This window comes from Mustela putorius, unplaced genomic scaffold, assembly GCF_011764305.1.
Source record: "Mustela putorius furo isolate JIRA1106 unplaced genomic scaffold, ASM1176430v1.1 tig00003854_pilon_pilon_pilon, whole genome shotgun sequence".
In the NCBI taxonomy this organism is placed as follows: domain Eukaryota; kingdom Metazoa; phylum Chordata; class Mammalia; order Carnivora; family Mustelidae; genus Mustela; species Mustela putorius.
In genome coordinates this window covers 6,916,099-6,935,152 of record NW_025422006.1, presented here as the reverse complement: position 1 = coordinate 6,935,152, position 19,054 = coordinate 6,916,099, and the positions used below count along the sequence as shown (strand labels likewise).

At 44.6% G+C, this 19,054-nt stretch overlaps 1 protein-coding gene across 1 annotated transcript in view; it reads right to left on the bottom strand.

Annotated features, from left to right (window-relative positions):
• Positions 1-19,054, bottom strand: part of PGM5 (phosphoglucomutase 5) — a 198,694-nt gene that overhangs the window by 34,014 nt on the left and 145,626 nt on the right. Inside the window, exon 10 of the mRNA XM_004769248.3 lies at positions 5,418-5,552. Coding sequence (XP_004769305.2) covers positions 5,418-5,552 — 135 coding nt within the window. The remainder of the gene's footprint in view (positions 1-5,417; positions 5,553-19,054) is intronic.

Genomic DNA, 19,054 nt, shown 5'->3' with positions numbered 1-19,054 from the left:
ATTTTATGCAGGGTGGCCGGGGGGAGTCCTCATAGAGAAGGGGGAGGACCAGCCATGCAGATATTGGAGGGAAGGCATTCCAGGCTGGGCGGACAGCCGTTGTAAGTGTCCTGAGGCACAAAATTCTTGGCATGTGCACAGAACAACAGCTGGAGCGCAGAAACAGGACAGGTGTCAGGAGATACAGTCAGAGGGAGGAGGGGGCCATTTCCAGGAGGCGTTCTGAGAGCATGGTAAGGGTTCTGGTTCTTTTCTGAGCGAGATGGGGTACCACTAATGGATTTTTGCAGAGCAATGAGGGGATCTAATTTTTTTTTTTTTAATCATTCTGGTTGCTGTGCTAAGACTAGAGTGTGCGTGGGTACTAGGCACGGGTGGAAGGAGGGAGACCAGGTGGGAGAGGGATGCAATAATCTAGAGGCCGGAACACTAGCCTGGCCCTGGATAGAAATGGTAGAGGTGGCAAGGGAGGGCCAGACTCTGGTTGTGCTTTGAAGAGTCACATTGGTAGAGTGTGCTGTTGGAGGTCACTATTGCTTAAGTCAAGTTGGGTGGGCTATCTGAGAGAGAAATCCCAAGGATAGGGGCCCATGCACACAAGGGCACTAAAAACAGGTGTTGCTCTTCTTACAATGTTAAAAAATTCAATGAATAGGAGTTCACCTGTTTATTATTAAAAGTGTGGCTCCTGGACCAGCAGCACAATATTGCCTAGGAGTTTGCAGAAATGCAGACTCTCTGTCTGGCCTTTCTCAGTTCGAGTCAGAATCTGCATTTTTAGCAAGATCCCCAGATGACTTAAATATACACTAAAGTTTGAGAGCACTCACCTAATTTGAACCATTTGGGGAACTGTTCAAAAATGCAGTCCCCCACCCTAGAAAAATTAAGGTAGAATCTCTGGGAATGAGGCCCAGGCTTCTTTATCAAAGTCCCCAAGTGGTCCTGGTGTGTAGCCTGGGTTAGAATCCCAGATCCAACTCTTTGTTCCTGGAACATTTCCTCTGCACTACTAGGCTTATGGGGAAGTTTCCTCAGAAGCCCATCTCTAAAGAGACGGCCAGATCTAGGGTAGCATGAAGGTATGTAATTAGAATAATCCAATGTTCTCATTTATTGGGGGCAGTCTCAACATAATTATTAGTGCCTCCTTTCACTCTCAAGTGTGTCCTGGTTTAGATGAGAAATCATGTTCTCCCAATGTAACACAAAATGGCTCCGTACTTAACATTTCTGGATGATAAAGTCCTCGTAAGAACAAGTAGAACAAAATGGCCGCCAGCTCTTGGTTGGACAGATGAATTCCTTATATGACTCCTGGTGCTTAGATATTGGTCCTTAAAGTAGTCTATATACAGCATGTCAGAAATACATCAATTCCCGTCAACTGTAAGGAGGGTTGGGGAAAACTGGTCTCAGTCCAAAACTTGAGGTAGCATAGGGTACGGTCAACTGTTGATGACCCACAAGTTGATTATCAGGATATGCTTATCCAGCCCTTGGGTTTTTATTGTTTGTGGAGCTACTCCACCCTCAGGTTCAAAGGGAAGAAGAGAGAAGGTAAATAAAAAGTTAATTGAGCACTCCCACTAATAAGCTTGGTGGGAAAGAAAGTGGAAAATAATGGGGCTGTTTCTGGTCACCTGTGAACTTAAATCCTCTTGGCTCATCCCTTTTTCCAAATGATTACCAGCTGGTTTGACGTCTTATTGAAAGCCTACTGATTGCCGGTAAAATTACCCTTGCATTTTCAAAACTATGTGATCTTCCAGAAATAGGCCTTGGAGGCTTTCCTTCCTGATTAACCAAGGACACAGAGCAAGGGCAAGGCAAGCACCTTGTCCCTTCCCCCAGTGCCCCTCATCTTCCTCCTCTCCTCACCACCCATTCCTAGAGGTAGGTGGATAGAATTCTTTAAAAATATTTTTTGAGGTAATTAAATAATTTTAAATCACTTAAAATAAATACCATAGTAACTGTTGTGAAAAAATACCCAAATAAATCTACAGGCAGGAGAAGGGACTCTTGAGCATACAGAAGACACCACAGATTTTCCTAGCTGCATCCCTGGGATGGTTACAGATGCTTTTTTTGAGGCAACCACAGTATTAATGTTTAAAACACGTTCTGTTTCCATGTGTTTAAAATGTCTGCACTGAAGGGTCCATTGATTGATGAGTGGATAAAGAAGATGTGGTACATACACACACACACACACACACACACGAATATTACTCAGCCATAAAAAAAATGAAATCTTGCCATTGGCAATGGCACATAGGGAGCTAGAAAGTACCATGCTACATGAATTAAGTCAGTCAGAGAAAGACAAATATCGTATGGTTTCACTCATATGTAAAATTTAAGAAACAAAACAAAGCAGCAAAGGTACCACAAAAAAAAAGAGAGAGAGAGAGAGAGAGAGGCAAACCAAGAAATAGACTTTTAACTATAAAGACAGATTGCTGGGTTGCCAGAAGGTAGGGGATGGGCGAAATGGGTGACGGGGCTGAAGGAGGTCGCTTGTGATGAGCCCCATGGATTGGCTGAATCACTACATTGTACACCTGAAACTAATACCACACTGTGCTAACTAACGGGAAATAACAACTTTAACAAAGATGCATGAACAAGAAACTATCCGTGCAAAGTAACAATAACCAGATGCTGGGAAGCCAGTGGAAAAAAACTCTCTAGTCCTTTCGCTATTAACCGGAATGTAGGTGGCTACTGAGTTAAGGCAGGTAAAACACGAGTACCTGCTGAACTGGACAAGTTGATCCATGGAATCCCTAGACATTCAAGAGGCATATTACTGGGGGTCTGAGCATGGGCCGGGGGGGGGGGGCGGGTATCTGTTTCTTTTCCTGGGCTGCAAATCGGAACAAGCTAGAACACGGCAGGAGGTGTCTTCAGCAGAGGAAGCAGTACAGCTGGTCTTTGCCCATCAGGCCACAGATCAGTAATAACCTAAGGAGCATGCCTCCTTATCTGGGACCTCTGTTGATGGCTGACTAAAGGCATTTCCTTCCAGAGCTCCTCAAAGGCAGAAGCTGGCGTCCTCGGAGGCAACACTGTCAGGAGACCTCAAACAGACAAACTTAAGTGCCTGGATGTGGTTCAGCAGTGTTGGGATGGTGAGTCTGCTCAGAATCTTCTTCCTCTTCCTTATGGGGGTCCATGACTTTTCAAACCTTATTCTAAACTACACCCTGACTTGCATGCGTTATGGAATAGGGCTTCTGTCAGTGAGCCAATGATATCAGGTATTTTAATAAGGAGTTCTATTTTAAGGTGAAATTTTGGGCTGGATCCTGAGCTAAATATGGTGAGCCCTCCCCACCCCCACCCCAGCCAGGTTTGGGAAAACCCTGACTCAGGATTAAAAAGGGAAGGCAGATTATTGATCAGAAGAACAACATCAAGAAAAGGAGTCCCCAACCATTCAAAATGGCAAACTCTGGGGGCGCCTGGGTGGCTTAGTGGGTTAAAGCCTCTGCTTTCAGCTCGGGTCATGATCCCAGGGTCCTGGGATCGAGCCCCGCATCGGGATCTCTGCTCCGCGGAGAGCCTGCTTCCTCCTCTTTCTCCATGCCTGCCTCTCTTGCCTACTTATAATCTCTATCTGTCGAATAAATAAATGAAATCTTAAAAAAAAAAAAGGCAAACTCGGGAACCACAGACATGGAAAAGAAATAGTACTGGCCACTGACTCAAGCATAATGATGTTTTCTTTACCCACAGACTGAAGCGTGTACTTCACACACAGCCCTCTAGCAGCAGGCCTATGGAGGTTTTCAGCATCAAAGGAAGCGCTGGGGGTGGGGGGGGAATGGTGCCCCTTGGCTTTGGTGGAACATCTCAGAGAGAGACTCACTTGGGCACAGGATTGTTTCCGCACATGTCTAAAGGCCTAGGCGTCACACTCCTGCGGTCAGCGTGGAAGGTAAATACAAATAAGCAAATATTGTAACTGGTTAGCCTGTGCAAATAGGGAAAAGAATGTTGAGAAAAAATAGCCTTGAGTCAGAGTGAGTCAGACTTGGTGAGGCCAGGAATGTCATTCCTCACCCTGTATGTAGCTCTGGGTTTTTTAGGCCCTTGTTTTAATCTCTTTTCCCAACATGAGAAGTAGACGGACGGGGTTTATATGGAAAGAGAGGGTAAGTCTCCAGTTCTTGCATGATTTGGTACCATCTTGGGTGAAATGTACTCACAGCAAATTATGTTGGCAGGGCGTGGCCCATCCTTGCACGGACAGCCTGTGACCCTGACAGGGAATGCCCGGGGCAGTAGACTCGCTTCATACTCTCAGCTCTCAGCCTCCAGAGCCCCTCCTTCCCCATCTTAGATGATCTGCCCCCAAACAGATCTGGTTCCGTCGTGAGCTGTGGCGATCTATGGCACCGTATCTCTCAAGTTCTTTGAGACTCTCCCGAGAAAGATACCATTTTAAGAAAAACGCACTAAACCACTAACGAAGAAAGAAGACCCTTTCTGGTCTCATTTTAGGGCATAACTTTGGCAGATGATCGTTGGAAATTTGGAGTAACTCTAAAGTGAAAAGTAGAGAGATTTTCTTTGCTTCTCTACTTCTCCGCGAAGGAAGTGTTGCAGAAACCAGTGGTTTCATCCCAAGGAAACAGCTCATCCAGGACTCTGCTTCCATACCCCGAGTGACATAAAGACCAAGGGGGTGAGGGACGGCAAGCAGTGTAGCTGGAAGTATCCAATGTTGTGGTAGGTCCTTTCTGCTATTAATTAAGGGTGCCTGCAGCTTCAATGAATATAAGAGTGGAGATGCTTACGGTTGGGCTATTTATGATTTTTTCTGAGTTCTTCATTAGCTCTACTGTTGACAACATGAAGGGGCTTTGCCAAACACAGGGTGGCCCAGCTTGGCTCGTCTAGCTTAGCCCCCCTTAACTTTAAATGCAGGCCAGCCCTCACCCCTCTTCTTAAGAGAAACTGTGCTCCGCAGCGATCTCAGACAGGAGGCATCCACACCCGCACCTCAAGGTCACGATCCAAACACCTGGAGTTGGCCAAACACCTGGAGATTCATTATTTACACACGCAGAGTCAAGGCTCTGAGGAGTTGGACCAGCTTGACTCTAACTAAAAATTTCTCTACACAACGTAGTGTTTCTTGATGTCATCCAAATTTAACAAACAGCAGAACAATCAAGAAAGGCAAGGCATCTGGGAAATGCTGGTCTACACTCATCAGAGACTAAAGCCCCAATTTTCTGTTCCAAACACTGTCATGAACGACTGGAATTTGCCTGGAGTTACTTACCGTCAGCTTGTCCTTCAGCGAGATCTATCCATCTAGAAAGTAAAATCACCCAGACTAAAGGCCCCCAAGAGCTCCCTAAATTTTCCAGGAGTGATGAGACACATGGTGCTGAGGGTACCTGGGGCTCCTGGTCGTGACCGCTGGGGTCCCTCTCGTAGCTCTCCGCATACAGTCTGATGGTGGCCCTCATGCCGCTAGAGGAACTGAGCCGGAAGATGAGCCGAGACGCATCTGAGAAAATGATCCTCAGGCCCTGAGACCAAGAACAGCCAGAAGAGATCAGTGAATCACGGGAGACACGGGTAGAAACAATTAATACCTACATGTGGTTAATGTCGGGGGAGACTTAGGGGCATAACTACAAACAGATGCTTGAGTTCCTTTGGTCGGGAGTTGTGGGAGCCAGAAAGAGGCAGATGGACATGGAGGGGATGATATTTAATAAATGTCCCTGGGCCCAAAGTTCGTCCCTTAGAAACTGCTAGATGCGGTGGGAAGAGGCAATTTGTCTATTACAGTAAAGCCAACGGCCTGTGTTAAGCCCACCCCGCGTGCTACTAGGCTTTGCTTTAAGTTCATCTCTTTCGATTTTTCCCTTTTGGCCCACATTCCCCTTGGTAGCACCCGAAGCCTACAGTGATGTGGTCAGGTCTGGAGGCTCAGCTGGGTCCTGTGGTTCCTGCGCACAAACTCCTCTCCCTGGCTCTGTCCTTTCTTTTTACTCTCTGACCTGGCTACCAGGATGGCATGGGGGGCAGAGCTGAAGCACGATTAATCTGCTCTGGGCTCAGAATGCTTCCCTCTTCCATGCCTCTGTTTTCATTAGTGCAGGGATATTTGAAAAATAGGACCGGAAGATCATATTGGAACATTTGTTGAAGGACATTTGTTTTCTTAAGACGACTGATAAAGCCCTTGTTATAAATAAGCATATCGGCAGGAGCCAGAGGATAGAAGAGGAGGAAACAAAATAATTAGTCTGGCTGCTTGTTATTTCTGAAAAAGGAGAAGTCTCAGGCAACTTGGACATCAGACATTTTCCCTAAGAAATTGGCCCTTGAAACGCATCTGGCCTTAAATCATGGTTGTTAAGAATAAGCTAGGATTAAAAATATACCTGACATATGAATTCAACTGCCAATCCCTGATCCTACGCCATATCTGCTGGGGTCGGAGGGAGGGTGGGGACCACTATGATTCCATCTGCATGGTTTTCTGCTTTTTAAGTTTTTTTTTCTTCTTAATTTATTTGACAGACAGAAATCACAAGGAGGCAGAGAGGCAGGCAGAGAGAGAGCGGGGGAAGCAAACACCCCGTAGAGCAGAAAGCCCGATGTGGGGCTCGATCCCAAGACTCTGGGACCATGAGCCGAGCCAAAGGCAGAGGCTTAACCCAGTTAAGTTTTGTTGTCATATTTTGTCCCTGTCCCCAAACAACAGACTTAGCCTCATTTGGAGCAATTCACTGTTTGCCACGATGTGTGTGACAAAAAGGAGCCAGCTCCCTTTCTGGCAACTCATCTCTCTTTGATAATAGCTTTGCAAACAGGGTAATACTAACCAGGATTCATTCACTGAGCAAACACTCTAGAGTAGCTCCTGGGGACCCGGTCCTGGGCTAAGCCCTGGGGATGTGAAGAGAAAGACACTGTCCTTGCTCTCCATAAGCCTAGACTAGTCACCACAACCATAGTATAAGGAGGGGCAACCATCTTCCTAACCACCTTCAGCCGGAGGAGTGAATCGTTAGGACATTCCAAATGGAGTAAATGCCCCAATTCCCTACTACCTAGTAAGTGTTCTAGACCAAATTATGTTCAGACAACGAGGCCCCAAAGGTTCCACGACTGCATCCATGGTCATGTTTCTACAAACTCCTTTGAAGCTGTAATTTCTTTATAAGCTTGCACTCCCCTTGTCACCAAAAATGGGACACATGAGTAGACAACTAGTCGCTCAGGACTATGGGTTATGCCTAAGTTGGTTAAAGCAATATTTAAGGTCGAAGCCCTAAGTCCCCTGTTTTTATAGATTCCAAACCACTTGAGGCCCCCTCTTCTGATGACCACCCAAACTCAATCCTTTCCTGTAGCTCCCATGACACCATTAATGTAATTAGCCAATAATCCATTAATAACCCCAGAGTCTTATATAGCCAGTGGGAAGTATTCAGAAACTCAGGCCATAACAAACCATCAGCATATATTATCAACTCACAACAAAATTTTTATACAGTGAAATGATGTTACTTTTTTTTTCCTTTCGCCCTGGCTGTTCTTCCAGAAGGCTGGTTAGAATCTACACCTGCTAGCCTGGAGTAGATTTTGCGTTTGAGACGATGACAAAGGTGTGCATGAGGTACTGCTGACTGCCCAGGCTTCTCTCTTTCCTAAGGACCCAGCCATGAGATCTTGCCAGAGAACCCCTGTTGCCTTGTGAGACCTCCAAGTGGGGAATATCACTGTTCTCCTCCACATGGCGGGACAGAAGTTCTAGACTCAGCCCAGTTCTGGGCTGCAGTAACCCCAGATCCCTGTCTGCCGAGCGTCAGTTTGATGTGGGAAGCTGCCCTGGCGTGCATGGGTGTCTCCATGTTCTTTCAGCGAACTTATGAATGTGCATTCTGAACACAAGCCATGTCCTCTCCAGTATGCATCATCATCTACTTTCAGTTAAATTACAAGGCCAGAGTCATCACTGAACAAGACTTGCCAAGTTTCTCAATGTTCTGTGATTCCAACAAAAGCATACCCATCATACATTTTGCTTTTTTAAATTTGCAGCTTAAACCAGGGACTGGCAATATAGTTTATCAGCCAAATTGGACAGGCCACCTATTTGTATAAATCAGGTCTCCTTGGAACACATGCAGTCTTTTTGTATTCTCTAGGGCTGCTTTTGTGTTTAAACTGCAGAGCTGAATCGTTAGGACAGAGACTGTCTGGTCCACAGGGGCTAAAATATTTACCATCTTTTATAGAAAATGTTTGCTAACCTCTGATATAAACCACTACATTATCTACAAAGCGAAAAACTTACACTTCAGCTCTACCCCTGAAAACTGTTTTATCCATGTGCCTTATCAAAACCCCAAGACAGAAAAAATATGAAGGGTTTCCAATCTGTGTGTTTCCACAGGTATTCTAGCCATAGATTTATCTAATGTGTTTTGACTTGAATCAGCTTACTTCTGACCGACTACTTGTGACAAAAATGGATTTATTAAATTATTAAATTTATTAAATTCATTTTCATTTCTCATCCTCTCTTTCCTTGCAAGGGTCTACAGGGTCCTGCCTCATAAAACTCATTTTTGCAGTCACTCTAGGAATATTCTTGGAGATTGTATAAAATTCCACATGAGACATTTCCTCAAGAGCCAAGTGTTGGGAAAGCCTTCCCTTCCCTGAGGAACTGGTATTTTTTTGTCTTTCTGACAATAATAACTCACCATAGTTTCCTTTTCAATATGGCTGCCAGAACACTTAATGCCAAATTTGAGGTTCAGCCCAAGCGGATCCTTATGGCTTACATAACTATGAATTTTTCTTCTTCTGTTCTTGACTCTCCATTCTTATTTATATTTTCCCTAGTCTTGATTTCTGTTTCTTATTTACATCCTAACAACTTCATTATGCATGTTTTTGCTGCCACAAATCCTCCTGAAGAAACAAGGCCCAGCTAGAAATAACTAAAAGAAGTTCCCATCTCAGCCTTAACCCTGAAAGAGGTGGAATTGCTGAAATAGGTCTTTGGGTCCTTCATCAAGCTTACAAGCTCTGGTAGGGCAAAGCCTTATGTTCCTTGTTCGCCATTTATCCCCACAGCCCAGGACAAGGGCTGGCACACAGTAGGTCCTTTGCAAACATTTCGGTGTATGTCACTGATTGTTTGACACCTGGGGTGAGCACCACTGGAGTGTCTCCTTCAACATTTAAGGAGGGATCACAGGCCAAATGAAAACCCACTTAGGGTCTCCATCAGTGAACCAGGATAAACATATATACCTGGATTGGGTAGTCATGAGTAATGCTGTATCTACTTAACCTTCATTTTTAAGGGTCCAATTGGGGTCAAGACAATGGAGTTGAAACATGGTAGGTTCCTGTCCCCACTTGTGTGATGTTAGACAAATCATAAAGCCATGGATTGCAAAATTTGCTGCACACTGGAATCGGCTAGGGTCTTTCAAAAATATTGCTATCTGGCCCTTACCCTAGACACTGTAATTTAATTTGAATAAGTTATCACTTAGGCGCCAGGATAGCAAAAGCTCTCTGGGTGATCCTACTGCATAGTCGGATGTAGGTATGCCAGTAGTAGTCACTTTTGTCTGGGTCACCTGCCTCATAGATCAAGTGACTGACTAGAGCGCCCACCCATTTTCAGGAAGATCCCTTTAAGATTTCCGGTTTCAGCTGTGTACTCCCAAGGGACCGGAATCTCAGGTGTGCTAATAAAACGTCTTGCTGCAGTGTCCTGAGAGCCTCCTAATGCCTTGCCAATAGCGGAACCATTACAAGAATCTCCCTTGAGCCATCTGACACTAAGAACTTTCAGCACGATCTCCTCAGGGATTCCTAAAGCAACAGTGAAGGAATCTGTAGTCATAGCAACAACAGTGGCCAGAACATCCAGGATGACACAAAAGCTCAAAGAAGGGGAAGAGATGCCGTCTTCCATGTTAAGATCATGCTAATTATAGAGCAGGGTATCCAAGGGGCCCTGTCTGCACCAGCCCAGCATTTTCTTCCCATGAGTGCCTGTCGCTGAACGCCTCGGTGACAAGTGTGGGGGTTTGCCCACCTTCGCTTTGTTCCGGCACTGCTAAAGGGCTGGGCTTTCTTGCAAGTTTCTCCACCCCAGAATCTTCCAATGGGCTTCTAGGTACCACTAGAGCTTCTATTTTTCTCCCCACACTTGCCCCTCTTTGGTTTGCTTCTCATGGAGAGTCAAGTTTGGAAATGGTAAAGCGGTGGAATTCTGGCTTGGCTTATCAGCTAGTGGTCTTGAGCAAGTCACTTAAAGCTCTACAAGAACTTAGTTTCCTAAAAATGGATGAAAGACAAAACGGCCTGACTTCCTGGGTTGCTGTGAGCATCAGATCAGAGAATATATGTGAAGAGTGCTTTGAAAATTATAAATCAGTCTATAAATACTATTCTTATGTTAAGCTTTTAATGAAATTGGTACTATGCTCTTAGTCATCCGGGCTTCCAGACTTTGTAGAAGATTGCCAAATGAAGCTTGAATGGTGATGGCTTATGGCACGTTTATTTTTAAATTAGGCAGCATTAAGATTAATTTTATTTTAAGGACTGTGCCATGTTCTCTGAAATCACTACTAAACTCGCAGATCTGTTACCATTTATCTTCTCTATTCCTTTCACTGAATTGACTTCTTTGACCATAAAATGTCCCTTCTAAGTTGATCTGTTTAGACCATTAGGGTCCTGAAGCAAGGATCTCAGAGTCATCGGGGCCACTTCCTCCCTTCCCTGGAAAGAAAGGGGAAGTTAAATACTGCTTCAGGTAACCGCTGGTCAAGAGAGGAGCCGGAACTTTAGGTCTTCTGACCCCAGGCTTATACTTTGAGGTTGAAACACAAGGGATGGCTGAGCGCCACACACTGCTTCTCGTGACATATCTGAACAACATCTCGTAGGTTTCTTACCATCTCCCAAACGAGCACAGAGCCTTACGTAGAGCAAGTATTTGATAAATGCTGGATAAATAAATGTTGATTTTTTTTAAGCCCTCATGTAAATCAATGCAGAGAGATGTGCAAGTTGCTAAACACACACACAGAGCTGCCAGATGTTCGTTTGGAGATTACAGAACATGTTGGAGCCAGGCGGGGAAGGAGGAATTATACATTACCAACAGTTACTTGGCAGTATCCGACCCCGTCAAATAGGACGTAGGATGGATTCCAGGGGAAAAGAGCACATGGCCCTAAAAGCCAGGATAATGTCACATATACAGTCAGTTGGCCACACCAGGCACGTGAACCTGGAGACAAGACAGGCATGGAAGAGAGAGACTCTAAGCCTAATTCACATGTTGTCTCTCATGGGGGATCCCAGAGATTCGTCTGGAAAGCCTCAAGGTGAAAATACTGCTGTGTAACATCTGAACCATATTTTGCAGAAGAAAGCATGCAGCTTCTAAAGCAGAAGATTTAGATTGGAGAGACATCTCTCTCCATGAAGAAAATTAACTAGAATTACCCATTTTTCTTTGTTGAAGTCAGAGTTAGCTGCAAGTGTGAGTTCAGAAGGGGTTGAGCAGGGCAGCAGCTCATCCATACTGTGCCCTCGTAGAGATGACAAACAGGAAGACAAATTAGAGAAAAGCATCTTTCCTCTTGGCTGGCCTGGGGTTCAGCTTCTCCTTCCCCCACTAGCCCGGGTGCCTTTTTGCAGTGCACTAATTAACAGCCAGACCCAGGTGCCCAACTTTGGGGAGCAAATTCTCATCTAGTCTTTTTCACCACCAACCCAGCTCTCTTGGAGACCAATAATTGCAAATAGTTATTTGGGGGGGAATCAAGGCCAGATGATTCCCTAAGTGCTCTTTTTAAACATATGCCCAGCAAAAACCACATTAGGTGATGAGAGTACTACTGGGAGAGAGAAGACCTCAAAATTATCCAGATTCCAACTATCAGATTTGGAACAATGGAAATAGGTCACACATGTTCCGTTTCCCCTCATCATTGGCCAAAATGGCTGCTGATCCCCATTCACTCAACACCAGCCTCCGTTCTGGGATATTTTGGAATCAGACAGACCTTACCCAGACAACAGAGGTAGCTTCCTCTCTCAGTTCCTGTGATAGTCCACAGTTTTTTTCCTTTTAATATTTATGTTTCCTGGTAACGGTTACCCTCCTAACTATACACAGAATTAGTAGTTCGGTAGGAAGTAATTATGATGTCATTCATTCCAGAATACTTAGATTCTTATCACATATCTTAGCAGGATTAGACTACCAGCATTTTAGAAGATCGCCCTAAAGCAATCAATTTATGTCAGGGGGAGGTGGTTATAACAAAATTCCAGTGAATCAGAAGCAAAGTAGTAAGAACTTACCAACTAATCAGAAACACTGTCTCCCTCTCCTTACCTCCTACTCAGCCAACAGGTCTTTATGAAGCAATGAATGTGTGTTTGGTCTTTGGAAGATGAATAGCAAAATCACAGGAAAAGTAGCTATTATTAAAAACATTTTTTTAAATACATGGTTTTCTTTTCTTTTCTTTTAAAGATTTATTTATTTATTTAAAAGACACACTGAGCCGCGCCTGGGTGGCTCAGTGGGTTAAAGCCTCTGCCTTCAGCTTGGGTCGTGATCCCAAGGTCCAGGGATCAAGCCCCACATCAAGCTCTCTGCTCAGAGGGGAGCCTGCCCCCCCCGCCCCCCGCCTGCTACTCTGCCAACTTGTGATCTGCTGCCAAATAAATAAATAAAAATCTTAAAAAAAAAAAAAAGTCTCACTAACAGAGGGAGAGAGGGAGAGAATCTATACAGACTCCCACTGGGGGCAGAGCCTGACATGGGGCTCGATCCCGACTCTGAAATCAAGAGTCAGATGCTTAGCCACCCAGCCACCTTAGCCAACCAGGTGGTTTTCAAAGTGTCCTACCAAAAACCTCAGTTGTCTTTATGTAGCACAACTGCAGTGTCGTAGAATGAACTAGAGTTGCGGATTGTAAGTATTGTAACATCCCAGTGAGAACACTATTGCCTACAGGAAATCCCAGTTCTTTTTTTTTTTTTTTTAATTTACAACAGAGATCACAAGTAGGCAGAGAGAGGCAGGCAGAGAGAGAGGGGGAAGCAGGCTCCCTGCTGAGCAGAGAGCCCGAAGCGGGGCTCGATCCCAGGACCCTGAGATCATGACCCAAGCCAAAGGCAGAGGCTTTAACCCACTGAGCCACCCAGGCACCCCGGAAAATCCTAGCTCTTTATCTGGAAAGTCAAACAACAGTTTAACTACATTAAATGAAAGAAAGACATTTAGTCTGACAAGATGGTTTTCCCTAGGCCAGCTCCCATTCATTCTTCAGGGCACAGCTTAAATCTCACCTCCCAGCGCCCTACTTGAGGTGAGCTCCCCCTGCTCTGCACTCCCAAATAGGGTTCGTTCTCCGTAATACTGTTCAATGAACTCTATAGTGATTACAAATTTAATTTCAGTTAGTCTTCCCTACTAGATTCTCCCGTGTGCCAGCGTATCTTCAGCGCCCAGCAAGCTGACCGGCACATAGTAGGTGTTTGGTTAATATTCAGTGAATGGGGGTGCCTGGGTGGCTCAGTGGGTTGGAGCCTCTGCCTTCGGCTTAGGTCATGATCTTAGGGTCCTGGGATCGGGTCCCGCATCGGGTTCTCCACTCGGCGGAGAGCCTGCTTCCTCCTCTCTCTCTCTCTGCTGGCCTCTGCCTACTTGTGATCTCTGTCAAATAAACAAATAAAATCTTTAAAAAAAAAAAATTCAGTGAATGGATGAAGGCGTGAATGAATCACGCTTCCGCTGTCTTCACCGTATTGTACTAAAGTAGGAAAGGGATATATATTTATTATGAGAATTTTTTTAACCTCACAACTTGCAACAGAAAAAGGATTTTTTCACCCAGATTTCATCACAATATACATGTAATGACACCACCTCCCTCCCAAAACACTTCGGTCACTCCACAGAGGAAGACTGTTTCTAAGTACTATCTTTCGGATTCAACTGAACTCTGTAGGTGGGATCATGAGCATGACTGAAATGATTTCTTAAATTCCTCTTTGAGATGCGCAGAGCACACTCCGGCAAGCGGCCTTGTGCAGGGATATGGTGTTCACAACAGTCTCTCACTTGGTTCACAATCAGAATGTGATGAAAGTTGAAGGTTGACCAGTTAACTCTAAACTGAGAACTCAGTCCTTGGCACCTAGATTCTCCAATCAGTTGCCTTCAATGATGCCTCCAGAAACGAGGCTATGGTAACTTTCTCTCTCTCTGCTAACCAAGGGTTAGTAGTACGGCAGTATATATTAAAATGCCAAAGGCCAGACAGACTAAAACGTGATTTCAAGATTGCCAATTTACTTGCTTCATTATTTCTAAATACTGAAATTAAAAAGTGCAGACACCTTCCCGAGTATTAAAACAACTCTAAAAGCAAATTAACTTTGCAGCCAGTCTTCAAAGTGTGCTTTTTCTCTGAACTAATTTCAAATGGCCCTTTTTTCCAGGTTGAAGACAACATCAAAATGTTTCCACACAGCCTGCATAACTCGAAGAGGTATTAATAAGCTGAGAGCTGGCCTGACATAATCGAATTGGATTTGGTTTTCCACATCAGCTAACTGGTATGCTTTTATTTACATCAGGTTTTTTAATATCATCTGAACTGTTACTGGCAAATGACTTCAGCACTGGTGGAATTTCATGATTTTTGATCTTGTTAAATAGAAATACAGGCATGGGACCAGTCATGAGGAGAGACTCAGTTGCTTAAATTTTGCTGATGGTATCAAGTTTGTTCTCTTCAAAGCTAATTTTCAAAATACAGGTCATGGTTCTGTCATCGATGCCCAGCCTAGTAGTACTTGATGCTGGTACATGTGTCCTACCGTCCATCTTTCACACCACCAGGACTGGAGTATTCCTTCCATTGGGGCTGGAAGAGTCTCATAGCCATGAAACATTGAGTGGTGACTCTGGGAGATTTGGGCTACAAGAAGATGGGGAGGATAATGATAAGAGGTAATCTGCTGCTGATGATATTCCTTGGGTTGTTGATGGTTAAGGAAGAGAAGAGTGCTTAGCACCATGGAAAATCTTGATGTTTGTACAAGGGACTCATCCTTGAGGAAAGAGTAGGCCACCCATCAAGACTTAAGGAGCTGCCTGCCTTTCTCTCATCTTTTCCATCTTTTTACAAGGCATAAAGTGGGAACCTCTTGAATTAGTTGGCAACTGGGTCAAACAGATCCCTGCTCCCATAGGAGCTACTGGCTTACTTTTCCCACTCTTATTTGAAGAAGCCATCATTATTCATTCATGTGACTAGATTTTACCTGAAAATAAATAGTGACATACCCTCATGGGACAAGAGAGAATGAGCCGCAGGTGTTGAACCATGCCTCATTAAATTGCTATTTCTAAATCAGAATTCCTTGTGGGTCCTGCTTAATGGAAAACCACATCAGCTTTCCTCTTGGCACCCAACATCACAAAATGATCAGCCGCTTGGAGACAGCCACAGTAGATCCCATGTGACCTGGACAGGTCATGGGTAGGCCAATGGGGTCCCTGGGAATTCAAGTCAGGGGTTGAATACTTCAGAGGTCTTGCTCCTTAAGTGACCCCCAAGTGACCCCCACAGGATCTCACAGACAGGACAGACTTTGCTGAACATTCCCACAGCCGTGAAGTGGATGGAGGGCAGGGCTTATCACTGGAACAGGATTTTAATTTCATTTCGGATGGAGGAACATTTCTTCTTTATCTCTGGAGATATATGTAAAACCGCTTTTTTCCCACAGTCCCTTTCCTGACTCTAACCCCAAATCGAGGACAAAAAGGAGACTGAGCTGCCTTAAAAAACCTTTCCCTTTCTAGAGCAAAGTGGGTTGGAGGAGATGGGGGAGGAGCGGGCTCAGGGAAAGGAAAGAACCGTGACTTTGAATCAATTCACAGATGACTCAGAAACTGAGGAGCCATTCCCATGTCTTCAGATGACACCCTGCAAAGCTGTATTTTGTTCAGTGTTGTTGTCCCTGTTTTTCTCATCATATATGGTCAGTAAATGTCAAAATCCTTCCTTCCCAAGGATGCTCTCTTAACCCAAGCTCTTCTAGTTAATCATTTATTAGTGGTTATTACATGTCAGGACTTCCCATGTATTATCGAATTCTCCCAAGGGCTGTATGAAGAAACCACAATGATTATTCCTATTTTCACAGATAAGGAAAGGCCCAGGGAGGTTGAGTAACTTCCTAAGATCACCCAGCAAGGAGGCGGCAGAACTGAATCAAACCCAAGACTTGCTGATCTCAAGCCTGTGCACTTGAACGCCTACCACACCCTTTCCTCAAACTGATATGCAGTCAAGCTGAAGATTCTGAAAGGAGGAAGCAACTGATAATTCTGGAATATCAAATGGATACCAGCCACTGAGCCTGGGGCTTTATAGAACTTTCTCCTCACACCTTCTCTATAACCTATATGATAATTATTACCAATAGGCCATCTGCCTGCCCCAACAAGTTGAGAAAAGAAAGAATTAAATAATGTACCCAAAGTCACAAATCAAGGCAGGGACAAAGCCTTCAAACCTATGTCCTCTTGACTCCAACAAAATACAACCCTGGAGAGGCCATAGCAATCTGCTTCCCACAGCAAACAGAGATGTTGCATTATTATGTTTCCTTTGGGTTTTACTAGGCAAGGCATACTGTGTTTGTCCTTATAGATCAAGTCTCTTCCAACTTAACTGTAAAATAATACATAATTTAGTAGATTATTTTAAATTACAGTATACTCTCACCAAAAAGATAATAACAAAGGTTGGCAAAAGCATGCAGAAATTGAAAGCCTCATATGCTGCTGGGGAGAATGGAAAGCAGAGAAATCACTCTTGAAGACTATATGGCTGTTGCTTTAAAGGCTAGACCTAGAGTTACCATTAATCTAGCAATTCCACACCTAGCATGGAATGATAATTGAAAACTGATGTCTGCTCAGAAACTTTACGTGAATATTCACAGCAGCACTCTTCATAATAGTCAAAGAGTGGAAAAAGCCCAGGGTGCCTGGGTGGCTCAGTCAGTTAAGTGGCTGACTCTTGATTTTGGCTCAGGTCATGATCTCAGGGTTCCGGGATGGAGACCCGTGTAGGGCTCCATGCTCAGCGGGGAGTCTGCTTCAGGATTCTCTTTCCCTCTCCTTCTGTCCCTACCCCCACTCATGGACTCTCTCTTTCTCTAAAATAAATAAATACATCTTTTTTTTTTTTTAAGTGGAAATAGCCCAAGCATTCATGAACTTAAGAATGGACAAAAAAAATGAAGTCTATCCACACAATCGTTCCATCTAAGTGAAATATCCAGAATAGGCAAATCCAGAGAGACAGAAAGAAGGTCAAATCACCAGGGTTGGAAATGGAGATTCCAGCCAACAAGTACATGTTGCTTTGGGGGATGACAAAAATGTTCTACAACTGACCATGGTAATGATGGCACAACTGTTTGAACATGCTAGAAACCACCAAAGTGTGCACTTGGCATGGGTAAACTGGACGGTGTGTGAATGGTATCTCGATAAAGCTGTTATACCTTTATGTTAAAAATCTGCTCCAGGGGCGCCTGGGTAGCTCAGTCAATTAAGAGCCCAACTCATGAATTCAACCCAGGTCATGATTTCAGGGTCGTGAGACCAGCCCCACGTCAGACTCCATGCTGCGTGTGAAGTCTGCTTAAGATTTTTCCCTCTCCTGGGGCGCCTGGGTGGCTCAGTGGGTTAAAGCCTCTGCTGTCAGCTCAGGTGATGATCTCAGGGTCCTGGGATCGAGCCCTGCATCAGGCTTTCTGCTCAGAGGGGGAGCCTGCTTCCCCGCTCTCTCTCTGCGTACTTGTGATCTCTGTTTGTCAAATAAATAAATAAAATCTTCAAAAAAAAAAAAAAAAGATTTTCGTCTCCCTCTGCCCCTCGGCCCCCCACTTCTTCCTCTCTAAAAAATAAAAATGCCTCCCATGACAAATGCCAGTTATTATGCATTTGGTAGGCTCTCCAGAAATATCTCTTGAATGAAGGCACCGAAGTGCTTTATGGGTATTTAAAAATAATACACGTTCATTAAATTCAAATATGCCTTTTAGGAGTAGAAAGATGGTGCTTGCTTTGCAACGATGTCACCGAAGTGCGCCCAGACTCGACCATCCCTGGAACCGAGTGCTAATGACCCTGACTTCTCAAAAGCAGAGATGTCGCCTTGATGAAGGAAGTTTACCAACACACCCCCATTGCTGGAACTACCCCCCTCCGCGCCAACAGGACCCAAAGCAAGAACCATGTGTAACCTGCTGACGATAAGGATGGCACTGAGGGTTAACTGTCCCCCCCAAACCCTCAGTGAGCCAAGCCCAGAGCAGCGGAGAAGCTCCAGGACGACTGAGGACCACAAGCTTGTAAACCGTCACTTAGGTCCCGGAATCTGAGAAGGTGAACAACCACCTTCCTTTGCTGCTAGAGGAATTCCCCAGAGCAGCTCCTGGGAGCATTTACTATTTATGGCCACATTTGAGCTAATATGAAAGAGTATGGAAAGAAAAAAAAAATAAGTTCCAGAGTAAAATTGGAAACCAAGATTCAGGGTTGCAGGGGAGGGCACATGGAATAAATAGGGACTGAACTTGAGATCTAGCTGCGCAATTAGCCTGATGTGAACTGTTCAAAGAGCCAAGAAGAGAGGACATGGATGGTGAGTGCGCTGGGGAAGAAACAAGGTAGAGCGTTAGTGGGTTTCACAGCAAAACAAATTAGCTTCACAGACAAGCTTCTCAGGAGCAGACAGAGTCCAGACCCTAGCACTGACTAGATAATCTTTTCAGGGAATGGATTTCAAGCCTTCCTCACCAGGGAACAAAAACCTCCCAAGAATAATTTAGAAAGCATGTGTTTTAGGAGGCCTGGATTTGAGAAATGTTTGGTCTGAGGCTCCTTTGCAAAATGGAAGTAGGGGTATGTTACAGAATTGG